General features: G+C 66.2%; 2 protein-coding genes across 11 annotated transcripts; both read right to left on the bottom strand.

The window, feature by feature from the left end:
* Nucleotides 1-331: 331 nt before the first annotated feature.
* Nucleotides 332-7,272, bottom strand: SIGIRR (single Ig and TIR domain containing). 7 transcript variants are annotated; one of them, XM_036295674.1, is made up of 10 exons: nt 6,362-6,743; nt 4,851-4,979; nt 4,023-4,178; nt 3,220-3,418; nt 2,622-2,755; nt 1,923-2,516; nt 1,465-1,567; nt 1,238-1,388; nt 850-1,039; nt 332-592 (listed from the first exon to the last, which is right to left on the bottom strand). In XM_036295674.1, the coding sequence occupies exons 3-10, from the start codon at nt 4,027-4,029 to the stop codon at nt 429-431; spliced, it is 1,542 nt and encodes a 513-aa protein (XP_036151567.1). In that variant the 5' UTR covers nt 4,030-4,178; nt 4,851-4,979; nt 6,362-6,743; the 3' UTR covers nt 332-428. The 7 variants fall into 7 exon arrangements, with proteins under 7 accessions (XP_036151567.1, XP_036151571.1, XP_036151569.1 ...); XM_036295678.1 differs by lacking the exons at nt 4,851-4,979; nt 6,362-6,743 and adding an exon at nt 7,200-7,272; XM_036295676.1 differs by lacking the exons at nt 4,851-4,979; nt 6,362-6,743 and adding an exon at nt 7,119-7,229.
* A 402-nt stretch (nt 7,273-7,674) lies between these two features.
* ANO9 (anoctamin 9) lies at nt 7,675-21,715 on the bottom strand. 4 transcript variants are annotated; one of them, XM_036295672.1, is made up of 23 exons: nt 21,595-21,715; nt 16,640-16,720; nt 16,429-16,560; nt 16,126-16,271; nt 14,770-14,816; nt 14,597-14,655; nt 14,451-14,524; nt 13,962-14,096; nt 13,675-13,771; nt 13,486-13,546; nt 13,190-13,272; nt 12,383-12,487; nt 12,153-12,317; nt 11,989-12,025; nt 11,670-11,781; nt 11,105-11,162; nt 10,856-10,953; nt 10,587-10,717; nt 10,354-10,506; nt 9,491-9,638; nt 8,932-9,033; nt 8,763-8,856; nt 7,675-8,686 (listed from the first exon to the last, which is right to left on the bottom strand). In XM_036295672.1, the coding sequence occupies exons 1-23, from the start codon at nt 21,598-21,600 to the stop codon at nt 8,486-8,488; spliced, it is 2,325 nt and encodes a 774-aa protein (XP_036151565.1). In that variant the 5' UTR covers nt 21,601-21,715; the 3' UTR covers nt 7,675-8,485. The 4 variants fall into 4 exon arrangements, with proteins under 4 accessions (XP_036151565.1, XP_036151562.1, XP_036151563.1 ...); XM_036295669.1 differs by having other exon boundaries at nt 14,451-14,655; XM_036295670.1 differs by having other exon boundaries at nt 14,451-14,655; nt 16,429-16,542.
* Between the last annotated feature and the right edge of the window lie 4,091 nt (nt 21,716-25,806).

The raw sequence follows: 25,806 nt of genomic DNA, 5'->3' as shown, positions 1-25,806 counted from the left end.
GGCAAGACGTGCCTGAGCTGGCGCAGGAGGGAGAGAGGGGGGGTGGGAAGGATGGAGAGGGGGAGGGTTGGGAGGAGGGAGAGAGGGAGGGTGGGAAGGGTGGAGAGGGGGAGGGTTGGGAGGAGGGAGAGAGGGAGGGTTGGGAGGAGGGAGAGAGGGAGGGTGGGAGTGGACAGCCCGATTTGGTGACTGTGAGGCCACAGGGATGAAAAAAGGGAGGCGTCGGGGGCCCTGGGGAGCCCGAGATGGAAGTAAGAGGTGCCCCACCCAACACAGTGCACCACCCCCCCTTCCTGCCCAGGACAGGACAGGACAAGGCAGAGGTAGGGTCCAAAAGGACTTTATTTTCTGGCACAAGGAGGGGCACTGGGGCCACCCCCGCCCCCAGGGGCTCCAGGTCCGGCTCCCGGGGGATGGGCGAGGGGCGGCTACATGTCGTCCTTGGACACCAGGCAGTAGAAGTCCGTGCGGGCGCTGTAGTTCCGGGAGCCAAGATCCGAGACGTCCACCTCGCTGCCCCGGCCCTCTCCCAGCGAGGCCCTGCTTGCGTGCGGCACAGCTGACGGCTCCCCAAAGACAGGCCCGCGGACACCTGGGGGTACCACCAGGCCTGAAGCCCACGCTCCCTGCTCACCCTCCCGAGTAGTGACATTGGAGGTCCCGGAGGCGCTGGCCAGGCCTCAGGCCCAAGCGCCTCTGAGAAAGAAGCCGTGAGGGGAGGGGGTCCTGGGGGGTCCAGCCCATCCCCAGAGGGCAGGGACGAGTCCCCCCACCTGGGCCCCTCAGCCCTGTGCAGCCCCCTGCACGGGCCGAGTGTCCCAGGGTTGGGGTGGGGCTGGGTGCACATACCCAGGTCCCCCTCGGGGTCGGGGTCCAGCTCGGGGTCCAGGGTCTGGCCCTCGGGGACGTGGCCCCGCACGATCAGCATGGGGTCCTTGTCATCCTGCAGCCGCGTCTGGGGGTCTCCCTCCATCGCTCTGTACTGCACCTTCCGCGGCAGCGCCAGCTGTAGCTCTTTCCAAAAATCGGAGGAAGGCGTCTGGGGGCCAAGGTGGGGACGCGCTTAGCGGGTGGGAACGCACGGGCGATGCAGACACTGGAGGCGCCGGCCCAGGGCCCCCAACAACACACCCGCGGCGTGTTCACTGGCGCCTGGAACCTCACAGGAGGCCCCCGGGGCAGCGGCCACGGAACCCCCGCCCCTCAGAGCGCCCCCGCCCGCCCCCTCTCTCCGCACCACGGAGCCGGGCCGCCAGCGCAGCAGGGTCACCAGGTGGCGGTGCTGGTGCAGCAGGTGCAGCGCGGGGTGCGCGCGGTCGCGCCGCTGGCCGTCGAAGGTGATGAAGATGGGTCGGCGCGTGAGCTCCAGCAGCCGGCACAGGCCCTCCCTGCGGGCGCGGGGCCGTCAGCAGGTCGCACCGGGCCACCCCCCACCCCCGCCCCGCCCCCCCGCGCGGGACCCACCGGAAGCTGTGGCTGCACCAGGGCCGCCCCAGGAAGGCGTCTGACAACACCACGATGAGGCGACGGCAGCGGCTCAGGTTCACCAGGAGGTCGGCCGAGGGCTCTGCGGGGACCGGGACCGGGGAGGGGCTGGGACCACCGCGGGCAGGGCGCGTCCGAGGCGAGGCGGGCGGGGCCCCGGGAGGGGGCGGGGCCCGGAGCCCGGGAGGCGGGGCCTGGGTTAAGGAAGGGGTGGAGGGGCGGGGCCTGGGTTAAGGAAGGGGTGGAGGGGCGGGGCCTGGGTTAAGGAAGGGGTGGAGGGGCGGGGCCTGGGTTAAGGAAGGGGTGGAGGGGCGGGGCCTGGGTTAAGGAAGGGGTGGAGGGGCGGGGCCTGGGTTAAGGAAGGGGGGCGGGGGGCGGGGGACAGGCAGCGTAGGGCGGGGCCTGGGTCCGGGGCGGGAGCCGAGCGCGCCCCGCACCTGCCCGCGGCAGGAGGTCGCGGTCGTCCAGGAAGAGCTTGTAGCCCCGACACCGTTCCAGCTGCGGCTTCAGGATGAAGTTCACGAACTTGCGATCATCGGGGCTGTCGCTGTAGGAGACGTAGGCGTCGTAGAGCTTCCCGTCTGCGGACGGCAGCGGGTCAGCTCGGCCGCTGTCCAGGCCCAGACCTGCACCCCAGGCGCTGTCTCCTGGGGCCCCTAACCCTCTCCTCACGGCCCCTCCCCAGTACAGGATGCCGAGGGGAGCCCTCGAACCAGGACCCGGGCAGCAGACCCAGGCCCTGGGGCCTCCTGACCCGCGTGGAGTCCCTCCTTCCGCAGCGTGCTCACCGGAGCCCTGCATGGCCGGTGCGTCCCTGTTCCCCACCTCGGAAGCCACTCCCTGCGCTGACCCCGGGCAGGCCGTCCGCCCACGCACCGTGGCCCACGCACCGTTCATCTCCACCTCCCCGTAGGCATTTTGGTACCAGAGCTGCACGTTGAGTCGGCACTTCAGGTAGAGCAGGGCGGCCAGGAGCAGGGCCAGCAGGACCAGCAGTGAGGCCAGCACGGCGGCCAAGTGGCCTGCTGGGGCTGGGGACAGAGCTGCATCCTGAGCCCCTGTCCCCTCACCACCCCCTCCAGCCTCTAGGCTCCCAGCCCCCCGCCCCCCCATCCCCAACTCGGGTACCCCCTCACCAGCTCTCCAGAGAGTGAAGGAAGCGGAGCTGACGTTCTGGACGGAGCAGGTGAAGGCCCCGTAGTCCTCAGCACTGGTCAGGTTGACCCCCAGGACACTGGATACAAGCACCTCTGACAGGTTGGCCTTGACCCTGAGGAGACCAGGCCCCAACTTCTCAGCAGGGGCCCAAGAGCATCAGGGGACCCCCGGAGCCCCGCCTGTCCGGGATGCCGAGAGCCTGCAGGTGTGGCCTCCTGGGCAGCTCATGGGCCATGAGCTGAGAGAAGCGGCAGAACCTGGAGTGGGTATGGATCTGTCTAGCGAGCCACCCTAATCCTGGGCCTGGGTCCTGGGGTGCTCCGATCCCAAGCGTGGCCCAATGGCCGGTGCCTCCTTCAGGCCTCAGGACTCTGCTGGCACCCATGGTCCCAGGTGGTGTGCAGAGTGTCTACGGGGCCGCCTGTCCCTCCGGTCATTGACCCTCCGTCTGTGTCCATAGGGGCACTGTGCTGTGTCATGTCCGGGAGGTCACTCCCCAGCCATGTCCAGGTGGTCACAGACCAGGGTGTAGGTCAGAGAGGCCACTGGCCATGGGTGTCCAGGGTGGTCTCTTACCAGGCGTCCTCATGAAGGTCATAATGGCTGCCGTTGCCCAGCGGCTGCCCGTCCTTTAGCCACCGGACTGGGAGCAGGGGACATTGGGGCGCAGAGACCACCCAGGCCGTGCAGTTCAGCGTGACCACACTGCCCAGGGGAGGCCCCAGAGTCTGGTCTCCGGAAGGGGAGAGGAAGTTGGGGGGCCTGTCGCAGACGCCTGCAGAGAGAGGACCCAGAGGGTTAGCCGCGCTCAGGACACCAGGCCCCCCTTGTCCACAGACAGTCTGAGGGCCAGGAACCACAAGGCCGGCCAGTGGCCTGGACTGCTTGGTGGTCACACCATGTCCATCCGCGAGTCCCATGGAGAATGGGGCCCCAGCATCTGACGGCTCATCCATCCAGGACGAGAGCCCCAGGTGCAAGGCCTCAGCCCCACCCCCACTGGGGAGCTGTAGTGAGTGTGGGCACCGTGGTTTGGGGGACTGGGGTGCTGGGGGTGCCAGCACCTTCCACCTGAGATGGGAGCCAGGGTCCCAGAACCCTCTGCTGACCACAGGCAAGCCTTTCCACCTCCTGAGACCTGAGCTTCTCTTCTTAAAATCAATGGACTGAGCATGAGCAGGGGTCAGAGCACACAGCCACTGCCTGATGGCACGGTGCCCAGCAGCCCGCTCTCCCCGCCCGCGCCCTGGGCCCCCCAGCAGCGCCCACCCCCACAAGCCTGGAGGCGGGGGAGCAGAGTCTGGGCTACATGGCAGCCTGGCGCCAGGGAGGTGCTGGAGGTAAAGCGGGGCCCGTGCCCGTCCCTCTGACCCATCTACCTGCCATGGTCTGACCAGGGCCTCCTCGAGCAAGCCGGGCACGGTGCCACCCCTGGCTCCACGGCTCCTCAGCTGAGCAGGCTGGACCCCAGGGCTGGCAGGACTCGCTCTCTGTCTTTGTGGTGGGTCAGTCAGGCTGCCAGGATGGGTCAGAGGCTGCCGCCATTCCCAGAGAGCAAGTTAAACAAGAACAGGACGAGTTAACATGTAACTTCGGTCACAAGCAGCGCTGTGCACTGGCTGCCTCTGGGATGGCAGCGGGGCACCCAGACACCAGAACAGAGTCTCTCTGAGCCCCTCACACCGGGCCCTCGACTCACCTTCACCTGCCCCAGGGCCGCCACCGTGACGGCCCAGGATGGAACAGTGGGCATCTCTCTGGCACCCTCATGAGGCCAGGAGCGGGCCTGCCCTGCACACTCACCCGTTCACACCCCTCTTCTGCACAGGCTCTCTGCACACCCTCCTCCCCCCCGCCCCACTGCACACACACACCTGCACTAAGCTCCCACCTTAGCCCATGTGCGCACGTGGACACTGCCCACCCTCCAGCCCTCTGGGGCCCACACAGTAGGCACACCCGGCACACACGGGCACAGCTCCTGCCAGGGACGCAGCCAGGAGCACCTGCATGTCCCCACCACACACATGAACCACCCCCTTGGCGCACAGCAGCCTCCTGTTGGCCCTCGCTCTCCCAGGCACATGCTGCAGGCCTCCCCTCGGCCAGGCCTGACCCAGGACAGGCCTCAGGCCGGGGAGGCCTCAGTGGGTGAGGATTCAGGCTGCCGCAGAGCAGCAGGCCGAGGGGGGAGGGCGCCCAGTCACCTGGTTCCGGTCCTGCTAGCAACGCTGGTCATGGAAGTCATTGACTTGTGCTTGGGAGCAACTCCGCTCGGCAGGCCCCGGCCCCGTCCCACTGGCTGCTGGAGACCCATCACCCAGCAGGGCGAGGACCTGGCTTTGTGTGTGTATTTTAATCAGAACTTTTCCGAAGCTTCCTGGCCGCGCAGTCACATCCTCTCCTAACCCTAAACCCCACCCAGGCGCCACCCCTCCAGGCGGGCGGGCAGTGGGTTGGCCCCGCCCGCGCCGCCTGCCACTCTTCCTGTAACTCTGAGTCAAGGGCTCCTTCCTCTGGGCCCGACCGCTTCCCGGGGCCAGGCCTGAGGTGCCGGGAGGATGCAGAGGCTGGGGCCAGGCAACGTGAGGGTCCTGGAGAGGAGACCCCCGTCGGGCCGTCCTGCACACACACAGGAGGGCCTCTGGGCAGTGTGGCCTGCTGCCTACAGACCTCACAGACACCACACCAGGGCAGTGGGCGAGTCTCCAGTCCTCCCCACAAGTGAGCAGCCCCGTGCCTCTACCAGCCGTGGGCAAACTACGGCCCACGGCCCGTTTGAAATGAATAAAACTAAAAAAAAAAAAAAGACCGTACCCTTTCATGTAATGATGTTTACTTTGAATTTATATTAGTTCACACAAACACTCCATCCATGCTTTTGTTCCGGCCCTCCGGTCCAGTTTAAGAACCCATTGTGGCCCTCCAGTCAAAAAGTTTGCCCACCCCTGCTCTAACCTCTGACCTGTTGGTGGGGGAGGGGTCCTACAGTAACTTCTGCCAACAATGGGGCCTTGAGCGGGGCTCTCTGGTCCCCTCCGGTGTAGCCCCCAAACTCACAAGTGGGCTGAGGTATCCTGTGGACCTTGGTTTCCGGCTAGGAGTGGGGGACAGGGGTGGGGGAGTGGGAGTGGCGGGGGGAACAGTGCTCCCTTTTCCAGGCAAGGAAGTCAACAGGGGCCTTGGCAGAGGCCAGGTGGGGGGCAGCCCGCAGCCCCAGGCTGACCTGGGACTCAGGGCCTAGCAGCAGGTGTCCCTACCCTCACCCATGCGGGGCCACCAGAGAAGCATCTTAAATGCATCAGGTTTCATACACCCTTCATCTGACCCCGGCCCAGCCCTGCCAACCCCACCGTGGCCTCTAAGAACCTTGGGTGAGGGTCCCACAGAACCGAGCCTGGGCCCGCTGGAGGGATCAGCTGTCCTAGCCTCTCCTCCAGGTGCCAGTGGCCTGGAGGCTAGTAGATGTGAGGCCCCTGGGCAGAGCAGAGCTGAGCTGAGCTCTCCCCGGGTGCCCCCCCCCCCCGTTCCGTCCCCCCCACCCCCAGCCTCGCGGGATTTCAACGCTCCAGCCAGACTGTCCCCTCTACTAGCGTCCACCTCATCCTCCTTCGCCTCCCAGGCCCTCCCTCCAAGGGGAGCGGAAAAACCCACGTGGCCTCAGGCGCCCTCACCAGCAGCCCTTCTGAACCCACGCGCGCCCCCTGCGCCCCAGCACCTTTGGCTCCACAGCCGTGGTTCGCGGAAAGCCCGGACTCCTCCGCCCTTAAGCCCCTGCCCGCCGCCGGCTTCGCTGCTCAGAACCCAGGGTCTCCGAGCGTCTCCCCCTCCTGCGGGGCGCGCAGCCCCTCTGCGCCCCGGCGTCTCTCCCGAAGCAAAGAGCGTGCATCGGAGGCTGTGGCCACGCGGGCCGAGGGCTCCGTCCTGCTGTCCCGGGCCCAGGAGCCCGGTCCTCCCCGCCACACGCCCCACAGCTCGCGCTCCGCCTCCCCGGGGTGGACTTAGGACCCCACACTCCAGGTGCGGGAGCCGCGCGCAGAGGGCGGGAGCGCGCGGGGCGGGGGCGCGCGAGGGCAGGAGCTCCGCCCGGCGACCGTGCGCCGCGCCCCCTGCACGTTTCTCCGGCCGCTCACCAACCCCCCCCGCCCCCCCCCGCCCCCCCCCCCCGCCCCCGGGCCTTGGGAGGTCTCAGGTCTAAGGTCCGGGTGTGGGGCGTTGGTGGAGGTCCGGCGCCCCCTCCCTCTCCTGCGCAAAGCTCACTAGGAAGCCACTGCTCGCGCCGGACGCAGCGGGAAGGCCCGAGAGGCCGGTGCGCGGACGGGCTTGGGCTTCCGGCGACGCGGGCAGCCAGCCCGGCTCCGAGCCGCTTCCTGCGGGACCGCGCCCGCCCGGAGGCTCCTGGGGCAAGGTGCCCCTCTGGCTCCGCGAGCACCGGGCCTGGGTCCGACTTCTGGGAGTCGGCGACCTCCACTCACCCCCGTGGGTCTGGGCCGTGACTGCCACTCATCTGCTGCCGAGCCTGGGGCGCGCGCGACCGCGGGGGCGGGGCGGCTCACCTGGGTCAGGTGCACAGCGCGACAGCCCCGGCGGCGCGACAGGTGCAGTCCCGCCCATCGCCCAGGCTGAGGGCGGACCCAATGTCTCGCTTGGCGCCCAAGGCTGGCACTCAAGACTGGCGCCCAGCGGCCAGGCCTGGGGCAGAGGCCAAACCCGCCACCCAGCCCTGAGAGTGGGCGCCTGGGAGGGACTCCCTGGAGATTCCACCGTCCCCAGGGTCACCGGGTCACCGTTTGCGGTTCTGCTCCTCCTCCCCAGCTCTTCCTCTTCCTCCGGGAAGCCTGCCTTGACTCCAGCCCCCAAATCCCAGGTGTAGGGAGGGTAGGACCCTAGAAAGGTGCCTCTCACTTGGAAGCTCATGGAAACCCAGAGGAGGAGGGCCAGGAGGCTACCACACCCAGACCTTTCTCCACCTGGGCCTCAGTTTCCCACCTAGGCCCGAGGGTAGACACAATCCACCAAGAGGCCCAAACGTTGGCACAAAGAGGTTTTATTTTATTATAAAAAGTTCTGCTGGCTAAGGGGAGCCAGAGAGGTGGGGCCGGGGCCTCTGACTAGCCAGGGAGGGGGTGGGACAGGATGGGGCCCAGAAGCCAGAGGGGGCCCAGCAACGGCTGACTTTCCTGTGTTGTGCCTGCACCCCCTTCCGTTGTATGGGGGGCAGTGCTCACCCAGAGTTCAAGCCAGGGTTGGGCCAAGCCTGAGCCCTAACAGATGGAATAGCTAAGTGTGCTGCCCACTGTGCCCTAGACCCCTCATATACACAGACCCCCCAAGATCTCCCGTATACAGGGGCCTCCCCGGGACCCTCATATACACAGACCCCCCAGGATCTCCCGTATACAGGGGCCTCCCCGGGACCCTCATATACACAGACCCCCCAGGATCTCCCGTATACAGGGGCCTCCCTGGGACCCTCATATACACAGACCCCCCCAGGATCTCCCGTATACAGGGGCCTCCCCGGGACCCTCATATACACAGGCCTCCCTAGACCCCTCATATACACAGACCCCCCCAGGATCCCTCATATACAGGGGCCACCCCAGGCCACTCATATACACAGGCCTTCCTGGGCCCTTCATATACACAGACCCCCCAGTGTCCCTCATATACAGGGCCTCCCAGGACCCCACATATACAAGGTTTCCCAGGACCCCTCACATACACCCACATACATGTGAGCGTTCTTACACCCCCCTCCACACACACACGGCCGCGAGCAGGGTGGAGGCGGCGGTGGCGGCTGAGGCCCTGCCCGGTGCCAGCAGCAGCTCCGGGTCCCTTACACGTCCGTGCTCCGGAGGCTGGAGCTGGAGGCAGGAGTGGCCCTCGGGCCCAGGCCCGGCCCCCACAGCTGCCTCGGCCCCCCGCGCAGCTTGCCCAGGAGCACCTCGTACTTCTGCTCCAAGACGCTGTTCTTCACCGACTGCGGCACGTCCGGCACGAACCAGGCGGCCACCAGCTTGATGCACAGGGCCACGTGCTGCGGGCGGGGCGGGGCTGAGTGGAGCGGTCAAGCAGGCGGGGGGGGGGGGGGAGGACCCCCCAGTTCTGCCCACCTCGAAGAGGATGAGGAAGGCCAGGCGGATGGCCAGGAGGGTCCAGAACTGTTCCGAGAAGTTGTAGTCCTGAGCGTTGCGGTAGTCCCGGTACCTGGGGTGTGGGCAAGACCTAAGGTCAGGGGTCAAGAGTTCAGAGGGCACACATGGGGAGGCCGGGGGTCCAAACCTGCATTCAGTGACGTTCTCTGAGCCCTTTATCCTGACCGGGTCCTCGAAGTCCTTGGTGTGGAACACGGACAGACTGTGGTTGATGTAGCCAGTGAGGCAGCTGGCGGGAGGGGGAGAGGAGACGGGCCTGGGCTGCAGGGTGCGTGGGTGCTTCCCTAGAGCTGATTCCTGTCTGGTGGGTCACCACAGACCCCTCCTCATTCCTCCATGTGGGAGAGGGCCCCTGGGGGAGGCTGAAGGGGCTCCGGATGCCACCACCTGCCTCCCCTGCCCAGGACTGAGGGGAGCCTTAGGTGGGACTCTTGTGCCGGGCAGGCCACAGAGGGTCTGCCTTTTGGGGGCAGGGGTTCAGTGCCTGCTCAGGACACAGCTGGTTCTGGGACCTAAATCCCCCACTGGGGTCCCGGTCAGCACTCCTGGCTCCAGCCCGGGTCTGCAGGGCAGGGCAGAGGCAGTACCGGCAGCACTGAGCCCTTCCCCGGGCTCCCTTGCTGAGCTGTGGTTGGGGTCTCTGGGCAGTTTGAGCCCCCCAGGGACTGTGTGGCCGCGCCCCTTACTCGGCTGAAGAGCGGGCGCCCTGCCGGCACGGGCCGTAGCGGTACTTGTAGACGACCCTGGGGATGAACTCGGACGTGAAGGCGATGACCATCCCGTTGGCAATGACCGCCAGCACGCCGATGGTCTCCAGCACCTGCAGCCAGGTCCCTGCACCAAGCAGTGGGGAGAGGCTGTCTGGGTCCTCCAGCCGTGACCACTGCTGCTGCCGGTCCCACCTCCATCCGTCCCCCACCGTCCATCCCCCAAGCCGAGAGCCTGGATAGTCGGGGGCCTCGTCCCATCTCTGGGCAAGGCACCCATGGCAGCCCAGGGCCAGACCCCGCGAGGAGGCCTGGGCCAAGGCCGACAGCCCGGCCTTCGCTCTCCTGACCCCCCGTCCTGGGCATAGGCGGGAAGGGGCTCAGGTCTCCTGCCTCCCTGGTCTGTCTGAGGCCCTCAGCTGCCCCCAGGCCTGCTCCACCCCCTGGATCCCCTGAGCCCAGGACTCGGGCCTCTCTCACACATGTCCCTCCCTCCGCCCGCTGCCCGCTGCCCGCCCCCAGCTCTCTGTCCACTCCGGCTCAGTGCGGCCAGTCTGGGCCACCTGCCCTCAGTCCCTGCCACTGCTGCTGCGCCCCTCCCTCCAGCCACTCCTGTTGTCTGCTGGGCGCCCTAAGGAGGCTGCGGGCCCTTCAGCCAGATCTGCAAGGTGGGTGCCAGCCCTGCCCCTTCCCGGGGCCTGACCCGCATCTTGGCTGACCACCCAGGAAGGCCCGGGGGCTGTCTGTGTGGGGAGGGGGAATAGCGTGGTCCCAGCGCCCCCTGCCACCCCGGCCCCACGCCGAGCGCCCCGCCTGCGCCGCAGGCCCCTTGGGTCCCTGACCGATGTCCTTGGCCTTGCGTGGCACCAGGCGCCGCTGCAGCCGGACCATCTTGATGGCGTCCAGGCGGATCTCCACGAGGTTGCTGAAGAGCGCGAGCAGCGGGGCCAGCGGGAAGGCAGCCACGAAGATGGTGGTGAAGCCGTACTGGATCACTGGGGGGGGAGGCACCTTGAGCTCCACGCCCCCCCCCCCGCCCCCAGCCCCACCCTGAGCCCCGGCTCCGCCCACGCACTCATTTCCATGAACTCGTCAAACAGGCTGAAGGTGTAGACGGGGTTCAGGCGGTAGTTGAGCTGCCAGTCCCTCAGCTCGGGGTCCCGGGCCTCGCTGCCCCGCATGGAGCGGCACTTGTGGGACAGCCACCTGGGGGACAGGAACCAGGTAGGGGGCAGGGAGCAGTGCCGGGGGTGGAGGGCCCCGGAGCACTGGCTCTGGGCGCTGGGGAGGAGGGTGGGGAGGGGGTGCCCGAGGGAGGAGGGAGGAGGGAGGAGGGGTCCTCACGGGTGCAGGTACTCCATGCAGTTGCTGAGCGTCTGCTTCAGACCCATGATGATGGCCATCTGCACAAACAGGTCCATCATGCAGCCGCTGAGGTGGCACTGTGGGGGCAGGGAAGGTCAGGCGGAGGAGGGGAGCAGTGCAGGGGGAGGTCAGGCGGAGGAGGGGGGCAGGGCAGGCGGGGGAGGGGGCAGGGGCAGGGGGAGGTCAGGTGAGGGAGGGGGGCAGGGCGGGCATCCAGGACAGACTGACCTCCTCCAGCTTCCACAAGCCCGCCAGGCGCACGGTCTTCCCGGGGTGACCGTTGATCCTAGGAGGGACGGGAGGCTGAGCCCAGCACCCTGCCCCCAATGGGGGGCGGGGGGAGGGGAGTGGGGCAGGACAGAGGGGGTGTGGGTGACCAGGGCGACAGTGGAGAGGAAGAGAAGGCAGCTGATCCATGATTCTCTCTCATCATTGATGTTTCTCTCTTTCTCTCCCTCTCCCTTCCTCTCTCTAAGATAAATGAAAACATCCTATATAATAAAAGGCTAATATGCAAATCGTCCCCACGGGCGGTGGAGCAGGTGAGCAGGTGGCGCCAGGACAAGGCAGGTGCGAAGGGAGGCCCCGGCCAGCAGCCACTAGGGGCCCTATCCGTGCATGAATTCTGTGCCCTGGGCTCCTCGTATGTATATATACATATACATGCACACACATATACACATACATGTACACGCACATACATGTACACGCACATACATGTACACATACACACATACATACGAGAGCAGGCGTTCCCAAGGGTAGGCGAGGGGAGGAGCAGGGAGGCGCTCACCTGCCCAGGATGAAGGCGATGTAGACGAGCGAGGAGAAGTGCGCAAAGAACTGCAGCGTGAAGAACTTCACCGTGAACTTGCTCTCTCGCTCCGAGAAGGTCCTGGACTTCTCTGGGAGGACACACGGCTCCCTCACCCGTCCCTCCACGGCGGCCCCACGCCTCCGCCCCTGCTCAGACCCTCAGGGCCTCCTGCCACCCTCAGCTGTCTCCCAGAGCCACTCCCGCCCCTGGGGAGAGGCAGCGAGCCGGCGGGGTCACCCCCACCCCCACCAGGTCCACCTGGCCCGCCTCCAGCAGCCAGGAGGGTGGCTCTCACCGTAGTCACAGAGCTTCAGGGCCACGACCTTGTTGACCTGCGGGTGACACGGAGGGCTCGCTATGGAGGGCTCGCTGTGGGGAGCTCCCTATGGAGGGCTCCCTGTCGAGGGCTCGCTGTGGGGGGCTCGGGCCCCAGCGGAGCCCCCCGCCCCGCCCACGCACCTTGGTCATGACGAGGATGGTGACATAGTGCACCAGGGCCCCGGACACCACCACGGCCGTGGTCACCTGGTCCTCCAGGAAGGGCAGGGCCGAGCTGCTGAAGACGGCGGCGGCCGCGACGCGGTAGACCACCAGCACGTGAGCCATGCCGATCATGAGGCAGATCTGCGGGGGCCGGGGGCTCAGAGGGGTCGCCGCCGGGGCCCCCCGCCCCCAGGCCCCCAGAGTACCATGAGCAGGGACAGGATGAGGATGATGGTGCTCTTCAGGTAGGAGTGCTGGTGCAGCTGCAGCTTGTAGTCCGGGCAGTTAATGAGCTCCAGCGCCACTTCCTCCTGGGGCACCGGGCACGCCTCAGACACGGGCACACGTCTCAGACACGGGCACACGCCTCAGACACGGGCACACGCCTCAGACACGGGCACACGCCTCAGACACGGGCACACGTCTCAGACACGGGCACACGCCTCAGACACGGGGCACCAGACATGCCTCAGACACGGGCACACGCCTCAGACACGGGCACACGCCTCAGACACGGGGCACCAGACATGCCTCAGACACGGGCACATGCCTCAGACACGGGGCACCAGACATGCCTCAGACACGGGCACACGCCTCAGACACAGGCACACGCCTCAGACACGGGCACACGCCTCAGACACGGGCACACACCTCAGACACGGGGCACCAGACATGCCTCAGACACCGGCACACGCCTCAGACACGGGGCACATGCCTCAGACACGGGGCACACGCCTCAGACACGGGCACACGCCTCAGACACAGGGCACCAGACATGCCTCAGACACGGGGCACACGCCTCAGACACGGGCACACGCCTCAGACACGGGCACACGCCTCAGACACAGGGCACCAGACATGCCTCAGACACGGGCACACGCCTCAGACACGGGGCACACGCCTCAGACACGGGCACACGCCTCAGGCATGGGAACCGCCTCCGAGCGAGAACACGCAGCACAGACCGGGCGCGGCCACGGCCGCTGGGAGGGAGCCCTCCCGGCCCCGCTCACCTGGTCCTCGTCCCACCCGTACAGGTCCCAGTCCAGCACGACGCGGGCCCGCTGCCGCTTCCAGAACTCCAGGAACACGGTGGCTGCGCGGAGGAGGGGGTCACCGGCGGCCCTGGGGGGCGGCCCGGCGAGGGGGGCAGAGGCGGCCCTGGGGGGCGGCCCCGGCGAGGGGGGCAGAGGTGGCCCTGGGGGGCGGCCCCGGCGAGGGGGGCAGAGGCGGCCCTGGGGGGCGGCCCCGGCGAGGGGGGCAGAGGGGCCCTGCAAAGTTCGCCCCCCAGGCGCCGGCAGCAACTCACCCCACAGGGCCATGAAGATGGCGAAGATCACCGTGCCCTCATTGTCGAAGAGGTGGGTGAGCTGGAGAGAGGGACACGCGGGCTGGGGCCGCCATCCCCCCCCCCCCGTGGGCGCCCCACACGCAGGGGCAGGAGCAAGCCAGGCGGGCAGGGTGGGCACCAGGCCTGGGGGCCTCCGGGGCAGCGAACCTTGGCAAAGGTGCACGTGTCCGAGAGGCGCTGGTACCGGCGCCGGTGGTCGCCGCGGGGGCACATGTAGATGTCGTGGGCCTCACAGATCTCCTTGCTGGGGGGGCAGGGACCTGGCTGGTCCAGCTCTTCCTGACCCCCTCCCGCCGTTCCCACCCTGTCCTGACCCCACTCCACCCAATCTGTGACCCCGTCCACCCAGTTTAGCCCCGCCCCTCCGCCACCCCCTTCGGGGGGGACCCCACCTGCTCCCCCCACCCCCCATTGCCCCCTCCCTCCCGCCCCACCTGATCTGGCTGGCATTGAACAGCGAGAAGCCGCTCAGGAAGACGATGAGGCCGACCAGTGCGGCGGGGACCAGCATGCAGGTGTACCAGCCGAGCCAGGCGAAGTACAGGGCCACCTTCTCACCAAAGTAGTTCCTACGGCACAGCTGCCGTCAGGCCACCCACCAGGGGTGGCGTCACAGGCCAGTGCCCGGACGGGGTATGGGGGGGGCAAGGAGAGTCTATTGGCAGCACATTTGCTCGGGGTATAGGTGTATCTGTGGGGGTGCAGGTGTTTGTAGGCACATAGGTGTCTCTTTGGGGGTACAGTGTGTCTAAGGGGCACAGGTGGATCTCTGAGGCACAGGTGTGTCTGGGGCACAGGTGTGTCTGGGGCACAAGTGTGTCTGGGACACAGGTGTGTCTGGGGCACAGGTGGGTGCTGGGGACACAGGTGTGTCTGGGGCACAGGTGGGTGCTGGGGCACAGGTGTGTCGGGGGCTGTGTTACCTGATATCGTCGATGGGCTGCTTACGGAACATGTTTCTCCAACGGGCCCATGTCCTCTTCAGGTTCTCCTTCCCCTGCTCAGGTGACTGGGTGAGAGCCCCGCCTCCGGCCCCGCCCTCAGGCCTGGCTCCCAGGCAGCCCCTCACCTTGTGCAGGGGGAACCGGGTCTCAAAGACCCCATCCTTCACCAAATCCTCGAATGTGTCTAAAGGTCACAGGGGCCTCGGGTCAGAGGGGAGGGAGGGGAGGAGGACCTGGCCACATCCTCCCGCCTCAGCACCCCCTGGTGGCCGCTGACCGCAGCCCGCCCCGTCCTCACCGCCAGCTGCCGTCCTGCAGTTGAGGATGAAGTTGACGATCCGGATTCTGAAACACAGGATGACTCCCTGTAACCTCGGACCCGCCCCCACTAGCCAGGTCCAGGCCCCATCCATCCAGGGGGAGGCCCAGCCCGCCTGCCTCACCACCTGGCCGGAGCCCAGACCCGGTCTCCTCTGGGAGCCCGCCCTGACCTCCTTAAATCCTGCCAGGGTGCAGCCACCCGTGGCTCCAGGACGGGGCTCTATCCGGAGTGGTCCCTCTCCTCCGAGGGCCCCAGAAGCCTGGCCTGACCCCCCCTCCAACCGCACTTCCTCCCTGGAGCTCCCACACGTCCGGAGCTCGCCCTACAGCTTTAGTGAGCGAACCCTCTTTCATCCCTGGGCCTTTCTGCCTTTAGGGAGACTGAGGCTCAGAGAGGGTGAGTAACTTGCCCCGGGCCACAACGCTAGGAAGCGGCACAAGGAGCATCTGACTGGAGAGCCACACGCCTCCTGCGCCTTCTCCTATGAGACCTGGTCCCCTGGCTGTCCCAGGGCCCTCGCCCTGGCCTGGTCCTCCCAGACCTCATCAAGGTGCCTCTACTCATTGTCCTCCCCTTGCTCCTCCCCGAGACCCGCCCGGTCCCCTGCGTCCCCAGGAGCCCCTCCATGGCCTCAGATCCACATGCTGGAAGTGCCCTTGGCGAGTCTCCACTCCCACGGCCCAGCTGAGCTCGGAAGGGCCTGGGGTAAGCCGGGCAGGTGATGGAAGAGGGGGGGGACAGGGGACCAGACTGTAGAGCCGGAGGCTCAGCGGGGGGGCAGGTGCTCAGAGCGAGAGCAAGAGTTGGCTCCTGATCCGCCGGCACAGACGGCCGGGACGGTGTGGGGTCTGCCTCTGGGCTCAGAGCCAAAGCGATGGGGGGGCGGCCCTCTCGGCCTCTCCGAATCCTGCCCACCCTGTCTTAATGTTTTTTTAATGTATTTTTATTGATTTCAGAGAGAGGAAGGGAGAAGGAGAGAGAGATAGAAACATCAATGATGACAGAGAATCATGGATCGGCAGCCTCCTGCACGCCCCACACTGGGGGATCAACCCAGGCACGTGCCATGCCCTGACCGGGAAGCAAACCATGACCTCCTGGCTCATAGGTCAATGCTCAACCCCTGAGCCATGCCAGCCGGGCTACTGCCCACCCTTTAAGTTCCATGTGACTTTCAGAATTCGCCAAGAGGTGAGAACTGTCGGCACCCCTTCCACAGGTGTGGAAACTGACCAGAGCCCAGAGGCCACGCCTGGGGGCCTCTCCTGCCGGGACCAGGCGTGTGCGAGGCAGGCGGGGACCCGCCTGGCGGGCGCTGGGCCAGCCGCTCACCTGGTGGTGTCCGGGACGGTGATCGGCCTGGCTGAGTCCACTCTGGGGGCCGGACCCTCGGGCTCCATGAGGAGCGTGCGGTACAGGCTGAAGATCCTGCTGTCCGCTCTGATCCCGAAGAACACCTTCTCCTGGTCCTCCTTCACCTGGGGGTGGGACCAGCGGACTCTCTATCCCCCTCCGGACCCTCCCCCTCCATCCCAACCACTGGTCCAGCCCCTTCACCTCAGGCACAGACCACGGCCGCCCTCCGGCCCCCTCCCCGGGCCCCCCTGGCACCAGGGCCCGCTCCGGGCGGCCCACCTTGTACTGGAAGCCCTTGGCCTGCAACTCCTTCAGGAACTGCCGCTGCCGGTGGACCTGCCTGGGGTCCCTCTGGGTGCGATAATCGGCCACCAGGACGTAGTCCGTCAGGGTCTGGTCGGGGCGATCAGGCTGCAGGAGGGAGGCGTGGGCTGGGCATGGGGAGTGGGACGGAGGGGGCCAAGCCCAGAGGGTCTGAGCAGAGACTCACCTCAGGAGTGACCATGTCCATCAGCGGGTAGCTGTCCCCTGCCGTCCCCACCAGGATCTGGAATCTCTCTTCACCCTGGGGCTGTGGGGTGGGCGTGGGGGGTGGAGGAGAAGGATTGAGCTTGTCCCCACCAAGGGGCTTCAAACATAACGGGGGCGGGGGGGAGCCCTAACCGGTTTGGCTCAGTGGATGGAGCGTCAGCCTGCGGACTGAAGGGTCCCAGGTTCGATTCCGGTCAAGGGCATGTACCTGGGTTGCGGGCATATCCCCAGTAGGAGATGTGCAGGAGGCAGCTGATCGATGTTTCTCTCTCATCGATGTTTCTAACTCTAACGGGGGGAGAAGGGGGGGCAGTAAGCAAACAAGGAGGCCGTCCCTGGGCTGCAGGGCAGGTAACCAGCCAGCAGCAGCTCCTTGGAAAGGTGGCCAGAGGCTCCTGAAGCCCTAGGGACAGACAGACAGACAGCCGTGTAAAACAGGCTGCTGTGCACACGGGGTTTCTGTTTGTTTGGTTTTTGCTAATCCTCACCCGAGGATATGTTTCCGTTGATCTTTTAGGGAGAGTGGAAGGGAGAGGGACAGAGAGACATGTGGGAGAAACATACCCATGGGCTGCCTCTTGCACGCGCCCCGACCATGGCCCAGGCCAAGGGGGAGCCAGCAACCAAGGTCCGTGCCCTTGACTGGAATCGAACCCGGGACCCCTTGGTCCACAAGCCCACGCTCTCTCCACGGAGCCACACCCACTAGGGCGCAAGCAGGGGTTTCACAGCCGTGGAGCGCGCACGGGGGAAGACTCGGGACTCGGGAAATTCGGGAAACCGGCCAGGTGGCCGGAGGTGCCCGCCGCCTGCTACCCCTGCGGTCACAGACGTTTTCAGGGGCCACAGTGCCATCAGCAGGACCCCCGTGCTGCCCGGGAGCACACACTGGTACGCGAATTTGGTAAACAAATTGGACACCCCACAGCCCAGCCCGGCCACGGCTGGAGACAGGGCCAGGGCGCTCACAGCCGCAAACGGCACATGGAAACGGTGGAAATAACGCGCATTCCCTCCGGCGGGTGGCTGGGTGGAGGCCCCGTGGTGTCCCCACCTGGGGCAGATCCTGCCACCGGCACACGAACCGGCCGCTCCTCCCACGAGGCGTGGCGGCCGAACGTGACGTGTGACCGAGTTCCGTGAGACGAAGGCCAGGGGGACCCGCAGGTCCCGGACAGACACACAGACGCTGCATCGGGCCCCAGGGAGGACGCGGATACGTGCAGGCCTCCGATCCTCGATCCTCGGAGCCTCACTACTATTGCGGCCCGGAAGCCGGAGGGGCAGCCTCATCCTCTCCTGCTGTGTGGGCTGCACTCAGTGGCCAATGAGGAGAGTGTGGGCGGCTCAAGGAGTCTCTTTACAGGGGAGAAACCAGGCAGGGGTGCGCTGGGAGTGTGTGGTCCCCTCCCTAAAACCTACAGCCCCGTCTCAGCATGGAAGACATCACAGGGACCTTCTCCAGACCTGAGCCGACCCAACAGGCCAAGGACAGGTGGGACGGGGGCCTCCCAGGCGGAGTGGCCACAGGCCACGTGGGGTCCTTCACTGACCGGGTTTTTTAAAAAATATTTTATTGATTTTTTACAGAGAGGAAGGGAGAGAGAGTTAGAAACATCGATGAGAGAGAAACATCTATCAGCTGCCTCCTGCACACTCCCCACTGGGGATGTGCCCGCAGCCAAGGTACATGCCCTTGACCGGAATCGAACCTGGGACCCTTGAGTCCTGGGACCCTTGAGTCCGCAGGCCGACGCTCTATCTACTGAGCCAAACCGGTTAGGGCAACCTCCTCATTTTTTTTTTTTTAATGTTTTTGTTGATTTCAGAGAGGAAGGGAGAGGGAGAGAGAGATAGAAACATCCATGATGAGAGGGAACCATTGATCGGCTGCCTCCTGCACTTTGGACCGAGCCCGCAACCCAGGCATGTGCCCTTGACCGGAATCAAAGCTGGGACCCTTCGGTTCGCAGGCCGACGCTCTATCCACTGAGCAACACCAGCCAGGGCCTTGCTCCTTTTGACCAGGGCCCAGGCGCGGGCGCTGGCTGAGGGGAAGGGGCTGCTCTGTGTGTATAACTCCTTACAACAGGGGGCCCCGTGCTCAACCCCCAGCAGGAGGAGCGGGAGTGGGCAGGGCACTGAGACGTGACCCAGGGCCCTCGTGGGGAAGCCAGGCGCTGCGGGTGGGGACAAGGTTCTCGGTCAGAGCCGGAGCGGAGGTGCAGGGCGGGGGCCCTGGCCTCGGAGCCCAGAGCCACACGACCTCAGGTGGGATCCCCCACCTGCTCCAGCCCTGGCCGCGACAGCGCCGGCCGCCCCCCCCACCTCCCCAGGGCCTGCTGGCACACGCCCAGCATCCTGCTGCCCCCGCACAGCGCCGAGCACGCCGTGTGGGCACGGGTGACGGGGACCTCAGCCTGCGTCCCGGTGGCAGCTCCCCAGGGAGGAAGGTTTCGGGGGACAATCTAGGGGCTGTGTCCGTCAGAGGACCCGCCTCACGCCAACTGCTGGCAGGTCTGGGCACCCCCTCCCACCATGGCTGCCCTTGGCCCCAGGCTTCTGCCATGGCCCCCCCCCCCCCTGAGGCCCGGCTCACCGCCCTCACACCAGTCGCCCACGGCCGAGACTTGGGTGCTGCGGGTGCCCCACCTGCTAGCCTGTCCCTTCGCCAACCACATTCCTGCCCCGCTCAGGCACGCCCCTTCCAGAAAGCCAAAGCCGGCTGGGCTGCCGGGAGTGCACCGGCCGCCTCGTGCCATTGGAGTTTCAGGTAAACAGTGTGGGTCTAGTGTGTCCCAGTGACTGTTATCAGGGAGACACTTACACTCGGGGTACTCCCTACCCGCCAAGGGTCAGGCTGGGCAGTGCCCTCTGTCGGTCCCTTCCAATCTGGCTCCAGGCCACCAGCAGGACCAGGCACACGGCTGGGCAGAAGGGACCACCACCGAGCCTGGCCGGTGGGCTACATGGAGCACACACGTGTGACACATGCACACGTGTGACACCACTTCCGCCGCACACGGATGCATGTGGGCTTCCCCGCACGACCTCTGAGGGTCACATCCACCCGGGCCCTCCTGACTCAGCCCGGAAAGCACGTGTCATCGTCCAGCGAGGGGACATCCCTGCCCCCACCCTCCCTGAGCAGACGCCCCCTGGCTCCGCCTCTCAGCTTCTGCAGCAGGTCTGTCCCCCGCTCCTCCCTGCCCCCTCCCTCCCTCCTCCCGCAGCCACCCCTCTGCATGGCATTGTCCGTTCCTTCTGTGTGCTGTCCGCCCATGCGTCCCCGACACCCGCAGAAGAAGTGGCCTCCCTGTGTGCAGCCCTCCTGGGCAGCGTGTGGTGTAAGTGGGCACTGGGGTCGGGAGGGGCTGGCACCTGCGGGCAGGGTGGGTAGCCTGGAGCTTGGCCTTGTGGGGCAAGAGGCTGGCAGGAGGCAAAACATGGGAGCAGCTCCTGGGAGAGGGAAGCAGGCTCTGAGGAGAGCATGCAGTTGGTGTCCAGAGACTCCGTACCAGCACCTCCGAAAGTTTGGTACTCAGTACTCCCAGGACTCAGTATTCCCAGAGACTCCATACCAGCACCTCTGAGGATTTGATACTTAGTACTCCCGTGGACTCAGTACCCAGAACCTCTGAGGACTTGGTACTTAGTACTCCCAGGACTCCGTATTCCCAGGACTCAGTACCAGCACCTCTGAGGATTTGGTACTTAGTACTCCCAGGGATCAGTACCCAGCACCTCCAAGGACTTGGTACTTAGTACTCCCAGGGACTCAGTACCCAGCACCTCCGAGGACTTGCAAGTCCTACTCCTAGGGACCTGGCACTCGGCGCCTGTGAGAGTTGGTAGTCACTTCCTGGGGACTTGGTCCTCAGCATCTAGCTTTGCAGAAGCATAAAGAGCAGAAGGGAGTTGCTAGGAGGTGAGGCTGCAGGGTTGGCAGAAGCCAGACCTCGGAGGACTGCTAGGTGCTGGGGATCCTGGACTTGGGCGGGGGCAACAGGGAGCCCTGGGCGGCGTCCGGGCCGGGGAAGCGCGCTTAGATCCAGCTGGGGGCTGGGCAGCTGAGCATGGCTGCTGCGTCTGCACCTGCCCTTCAAAGGGTTAATTCTCTCCCCTTCGCCAAGCCAGGTGCTGCGGCTCCCACCCACCTGAAGCAGCCCCAAGCCCCTCCCCGCCCCCAGGAGGGGCCTGACCAGCACAGAGGGCGGCCAGCAGGGGAGCCTGGTGTCCCCCAGGGATCGGGGCCAAATCCGCCTGCTCTGGGAGGGCCGGGCAGCCCGCGGAGGCGGAGTGAGGCTGCCTCTTGCCCACGCCTGGGAGGGCCCAGGTGGCCCAGGGAGGCTGGTTTCGCTCTCCCTGCCACCCAGGTGCTGCCCGGCCCTGCAGACTCTCCCTGGGCAGAGGGGAGAAAGGATGCCTCCTGACGCCCTCCTGCCCACCTTCCCGCCTCACAGCCCCTGTTCTACCCCCCAAACCAGAATCCATTTGCCCTCAGCCAACCCACCTCTGCCTGGGGCAGGACCCAGGGAGCAGCGGGCTCGGTGGGCTACCCTGGCCCCCCACCCAAGGTCAGCCCACCCAAGGCCAGGGCACCCTCCCCCTCAGGCATAGCTATAGGGCAAAGCTGCCCAGACAAGGGAGGGGGTCCTCCCCCTGCCGCAGGGCCTGTGGGCGGACATGACTGCCCATCTCAGCCCCACTCACTCACTAGGACCCCCCAAGAGTCGCCGGGACCCCAGGAAAGCTCCCTCCTCCTCTCGCCTGAGAATGGCAGTTGCAGCCCAGGCTCAGGGCTCTGTCCGCTTCGCACCCCAGCCTGGGTCCCAGGAGCCCCGGGCCCTCTCCAGGCCAGGCGGGCAGAGAGGCTGCAGGGGCCACAGGTGGGACCCAGCGCAGCCGACTCACCTGCATGCTGGCAGCCCTCGCGGTCAAATCCACCAATGGAGGTGGCTCAGCACCGGAGCCGGTGTAGCCAGGCGGCTCCTACCTGACTTCCGCGTGGGACTCACCTTCCTCCTCCCTCCCCGCCCTCCAGCTGCTGGCAGAGGGGAGGAGCCAGCGCAGGGGTGAAGGGCACACCTCCCAGGGCCTGCACCCGCACCTGCAGAGGTTTCCCCTGGAAGATGGGATCAGATGGACACGCGCTCCCTGGGGGCATGGGGATGGGGGTGGGGCACACGAGCGCTCCCCAGCGCCCCAGCTCCCCTGCTCCCCTCACTCTTCCTGAGTCCAGGACTCACCTTTCCCAGGTCCCCTCCAGCACCCAGTCCGCACCTCCCAAGTCCAGAGTGGATTTCCTCAGAGGAGAGACGGCTCAGAGGATGGAGGGGGAGGCAGAGGCCACCTCTTCTGCCCGGAGCCCCTGCTTTGCGATGCCAGGCTCTGAGGGCTGAGGGCACAGAGAGGCGCAGCTGGCGGGGGCAGGAGCACCAGTGCTGCTGGAGGGCGGCCCTGTGCAGCAGCCCTGTGTGCACACCCAAGGGTGACATGTTCGCTGTGGGTTCCCCGGGGATGACACATTCTGCTTGGGGGGCCCACGGTGGGCTGTGACGGGTGTGCCGGAAACCCCACGTAGTGGCCGAGAGAAGCATCTGCAGGCGGCCAGACCAGGACTCGTTATTATTTTTAAAATATTTTTATTGATTTTAGAGAGAGAGGAAGAGGGAGGGAGAGAGAGAAACATCAATGAGAGAGAAGGATCGATCCGCTGCTTCCTGCACGCTGACCACTAGGGATCGAGCCAGAAACCGGGAGGGAGGTTGCAGCCCAGGCTCGGGGCTCTGTCAGCTTTGGCCCCCGGCCTGGGTCCCAGGAACCCCCTGGGCAGAACCACAAGGCAGGGGGCCAGTCCCTCCAAGGCAGCATGGCCCCTGCCACCTGGCCGTTGGCAACCTTCACCCGGCTCGGTCTTGGGCCAAGAGCTTCGGCGGAGGCCCACGGGAGCCTCCTGCTCTTCCCCGTGGACCCTGGACCCTGGACCCTGCCCTTCCTCCTCCGACTCCACAGAGCCTGGCCCCGCTGTCTTCTTCCCTCTGAGGACCGGGGCAGCCGGGGGCAGGGCCCCTCCCCACCTGCTCCGACCCCTTTCACTGGGGGCCCCCCAAGAGGAGGTCCAGGAGACAGAGCCTCTAGGAGGGCCCAGGTGGGATGCCCCGGCAGGAGCAAGCACCCCTGTCCTCCGACCCCAATGGCCGCATGTGGCCCAGATCCTCGGAGGTCTCACCCAGGATGCTTCTCGGAGGCAGCACAGGGCCAGCTGGCGGCCGGCTTCCTGCATCCCCTCTGGGCTGGTCCCGGCCCCATCCCGCCCCTGTGGCTGCAGCCGCTGCAGGGGAGGCCCTCGCCCAGGCTGGGCCTCGGCTGCCAGGTCTGCAGGAGCTGGCATCGGGGTCCCTGATGTCCTCACATAAGGCACCTGCTCTCCCTCCACCACATTCCCACCAGTTCCTGTTTCTGTCTCGCGAACAGGAGCTGTCTTGGCTGATGGACAGCCCTGCAGTCCCCAGTCTCCGCATCCACCTGCAGGGAAGGCCCGGGCGGCAGGTGTGCATGTGGGGGACAGTGTTTTGTAACCCACGCACCTTGACAGACTTGTCCCCCGGCAGGAAACGGCGGTCACTGTTCCCTACAAATCCGCAGGTTTCTCTCCCAGATTTTAAGAAAGCATCTCCGCCAATGGTTTCACTCTTAACCACCAGGAATGTGTCTGTCCCGCAGGCCTAGGGAAGCCTGGGGTCTGCGGCCAGGCCATGTCCACCTGAGCTTCGTCCGGCTACCCCTGAGTGAGGCCAGATGGACACCTTCAAAGCCCGCGCCCGCCCTGGCCCCTGGGGCTGCTGGCGGGCAGCCCATCCCTGCTGCCGAGGAAGGTCAGGGCCTCGGCACCCCCGCCCCCTGCGGGGACCCTGAGCCCCGCGATGGACCGCGTCCTCACAGCACCCTGCCAGCTCCTCTCAGGGCTGCCCGCCACCTGAGCCAGAAACCGCCACCCCCTCCGCGCTGGGCTCCAAATCCTGCAGCGGCTCTGCCGCCCCGCGTGTCCGTGTCCGTGTCCGAAGGGGAGGGACAAGCAGGGCTGCAACCTGGTGAAGGGTGGCGGTCAGGACAGGGAGCGGGCGCAGGCGAGACCCGGACAGGCCCAGGTGCAAAGCTCCCGGTGGAGGGCTCACTGTGGGGTGCGGGCTCCCGGGTGGCGGGGGGAGAAGGAGCTGGGCGCGGGGGTCACCCACCTTCTTGTGCTTGAGCGTCTCGGCCTCTAAACCAGAGATGAAACTAGAACCCGAGGGGTGTAAGGATCATAACAGCCGGCATTTCTAAACCCTCGGGAGCTCCGGTTGGCAAGAGGCCAGGGCTCAAAGGCGACTAACAAACCAGCGATCCGCGCGGGGCAGAGGGCGCCCCGGGCTCGCCCTCCCGCCCGCGCCGGCCCCGTTCAGGCCCCGCCCCGCCCACTACAGCCCCATAGGCCCCGCCCACTCCCCGCCCACGCCCGGTCCCATAGGCCCCGCTCCGTCCCGCCCACGCCCGGTCCCATAGGCCCCGCTCCGTCCCGCCCACGCCAGCCCCATAGGCCCCGCTCCGTCCCGCCCACGCCAGCCCCATAGGCCCCGCTCCGTCCCGCCCACGCCAGCCCCATAGGCCCCGCCCACTCCCCGCCCACGCCAGCCCCATAGGCCCCGCTCCGTCCCGCCCACGCCAGCCCCATAGGCCCCGCTCAGGCCACGCCCACGCCTTGACCCATAGGCCCCGCCCCCACGTCCCGCCCACTCCAGCCCCATAGGCCCCGCCCCGTCCCGCCCACACCGGCCCCGCCCGGACCGGGACGACTGGACTGGAACCCCAGGCGCGCTGCGCCTCTGCGTTCTGGAGCGGCCGCGGGCGGAGGGCTTCGGGTGCAGTTTGGACACAGACTCATTCCCAGGAATGGACCCCAACGCGGCGAAACGATGCCCGGACACTAAGCGCCACCAGCTGGGGTGGGGGAGGAGGGGTCCTGCAGGATGGCCTCAGGCCCTGGGGCGCTTTAGCTGGAAAGGCGGGTGGAGGAGCCGGCTCGCTCTGGGCACTCCCTGCTCTAGAGTCCAGTGTCACTTCCCTGGGCAAAGTGGGTCCCCAGGCGTCTGCTTGTTCAAGGCCAGTCGGTGCCCTGGGAACTGCTTGTCCTGGTTGCCCCCAGGGCAGGCGGTGACGCCAGCTTCACCGGTTCCCTGTGGCCGGCAGGGTGGAGACCAAAGTCCGGCCTGTCTGGCCTCTCCGGCCTCACCGCCACTCACTGGCGCACGAACTCGAGATTGGCCACGCGGGCTGCGGGGCCACCCTGGCCACGCTAGGAAGGCGCTGAAGCCTGGCGCAGGGAACGGGCCCAAGGGCAGGCAGAGGGCAGCAGCGCCCGGGAGGCCCCAGGGCACACCCACCCGAACCAGGGTTTCCTGGCAGCCTGTTGGTCCCACCCTATTGGGAGGTTCCACATAGGGGTCAGGGGCTGAGACTCAGGGTCCCATCACAACCAGACCCCTTGCTTGGCAGGCCTGGCTGTGTGCGGGGGGGGGGGGGGGGGGGGGGGGGGGTGTCGCCCCCACAAACATGGTTTTCGGGTATATTTTAACAGCTCTATTGATCTATAAATCACACACCATACAACCCACCCATTTAGAGTGTACAGTTTATTAGTTTGTTTTTAAAAAATATTTTTATTGATTTTTTTAGAGAGAGAGGAAGGAAGAGGGAGAGAAACATGGATGTGAGATATGAGATAGATCGACTGCCTCCTGCACCCTCCCCCGCTCCTACTGGGGATAGCGCCCACAACTTGGGCATGTGCCCTGACCCGGAATCGAACTGGCAACCTTTTGGTGCACGGGGACACCGCCCAACCACTTCATTCGTTTTTACTAATAGTGTCGTCACAGATATGTGCCACCATCAACACAGTCCGTTTTAGAACAATCTCATGGCCTGGAAAAGGAACCCAGGACCCTTGAGCAGTCACTCCCCGGGCCCCTGGTGACCATGGATCTACTTTCTGTCTTCACAGGTCTGCGTATTCTGGACATCTCATGTAAGCAGATCATATAAAATGTAGTCTCTTGCCCTGACTGGTTTGGCTCAGTGGATGGA

This window comes from Myotis myotis, unplaced genomic scaffold (genome assembly GCF_014108235.1).
Source record: "Myotis myotis isolate mMyoMyo1 unplaced genomic scaffold, mMyoMyo1.p scaffold_m19_p_27, whole genome shotgun sequence".
NCBI lineage: Eukaryota > Metazoa > Chordata > Mammalia > Chiroptera > Vespertilionidae > Myotis > Myotis myotis.
This window is presented reverse-complemented; position numbering and strand designations above follow the sequence as displayed.

Excerpts from the sequence above, each read along its gene's own strand:
- ANO9 (XM_036295669.1), bottom strand. Across the intron at positions 13,547-13,674 it reads ACACGTGCACCTTTGCCAAG|CTCACCCACCTCTTCGACAA; the intron begins GTTCGCTGCCCC and ends CCCTCTCTCCAG. Across the intron at positions 13,273-13,485 it reads CATCTTCATGGCCCTGTGGG|CCACCGTGTTCCTGGAGTTC; the intron begins GTGAGTTGCTGC and ends TCCTCCGCGCAG.
- SIGIRR (XM_036295678.1), bottom strand. Across the intron at positions 2,756-3,219 it reads GACCTTCATGAGGACGCCTG|GGTCAAGGCCAACCTGTCAG; the intron begins GTAAGAGACCAC and ends TGGTCTCCTCAG. Across the intron at positions 2,517-2,621 it reads CTTCACTCTCTGGAGAGCTG|CCCCAGCAGGCCACTTGGCC; the intron begins GTGAGGGGGTAC and ends CTCTGTCCCCAG.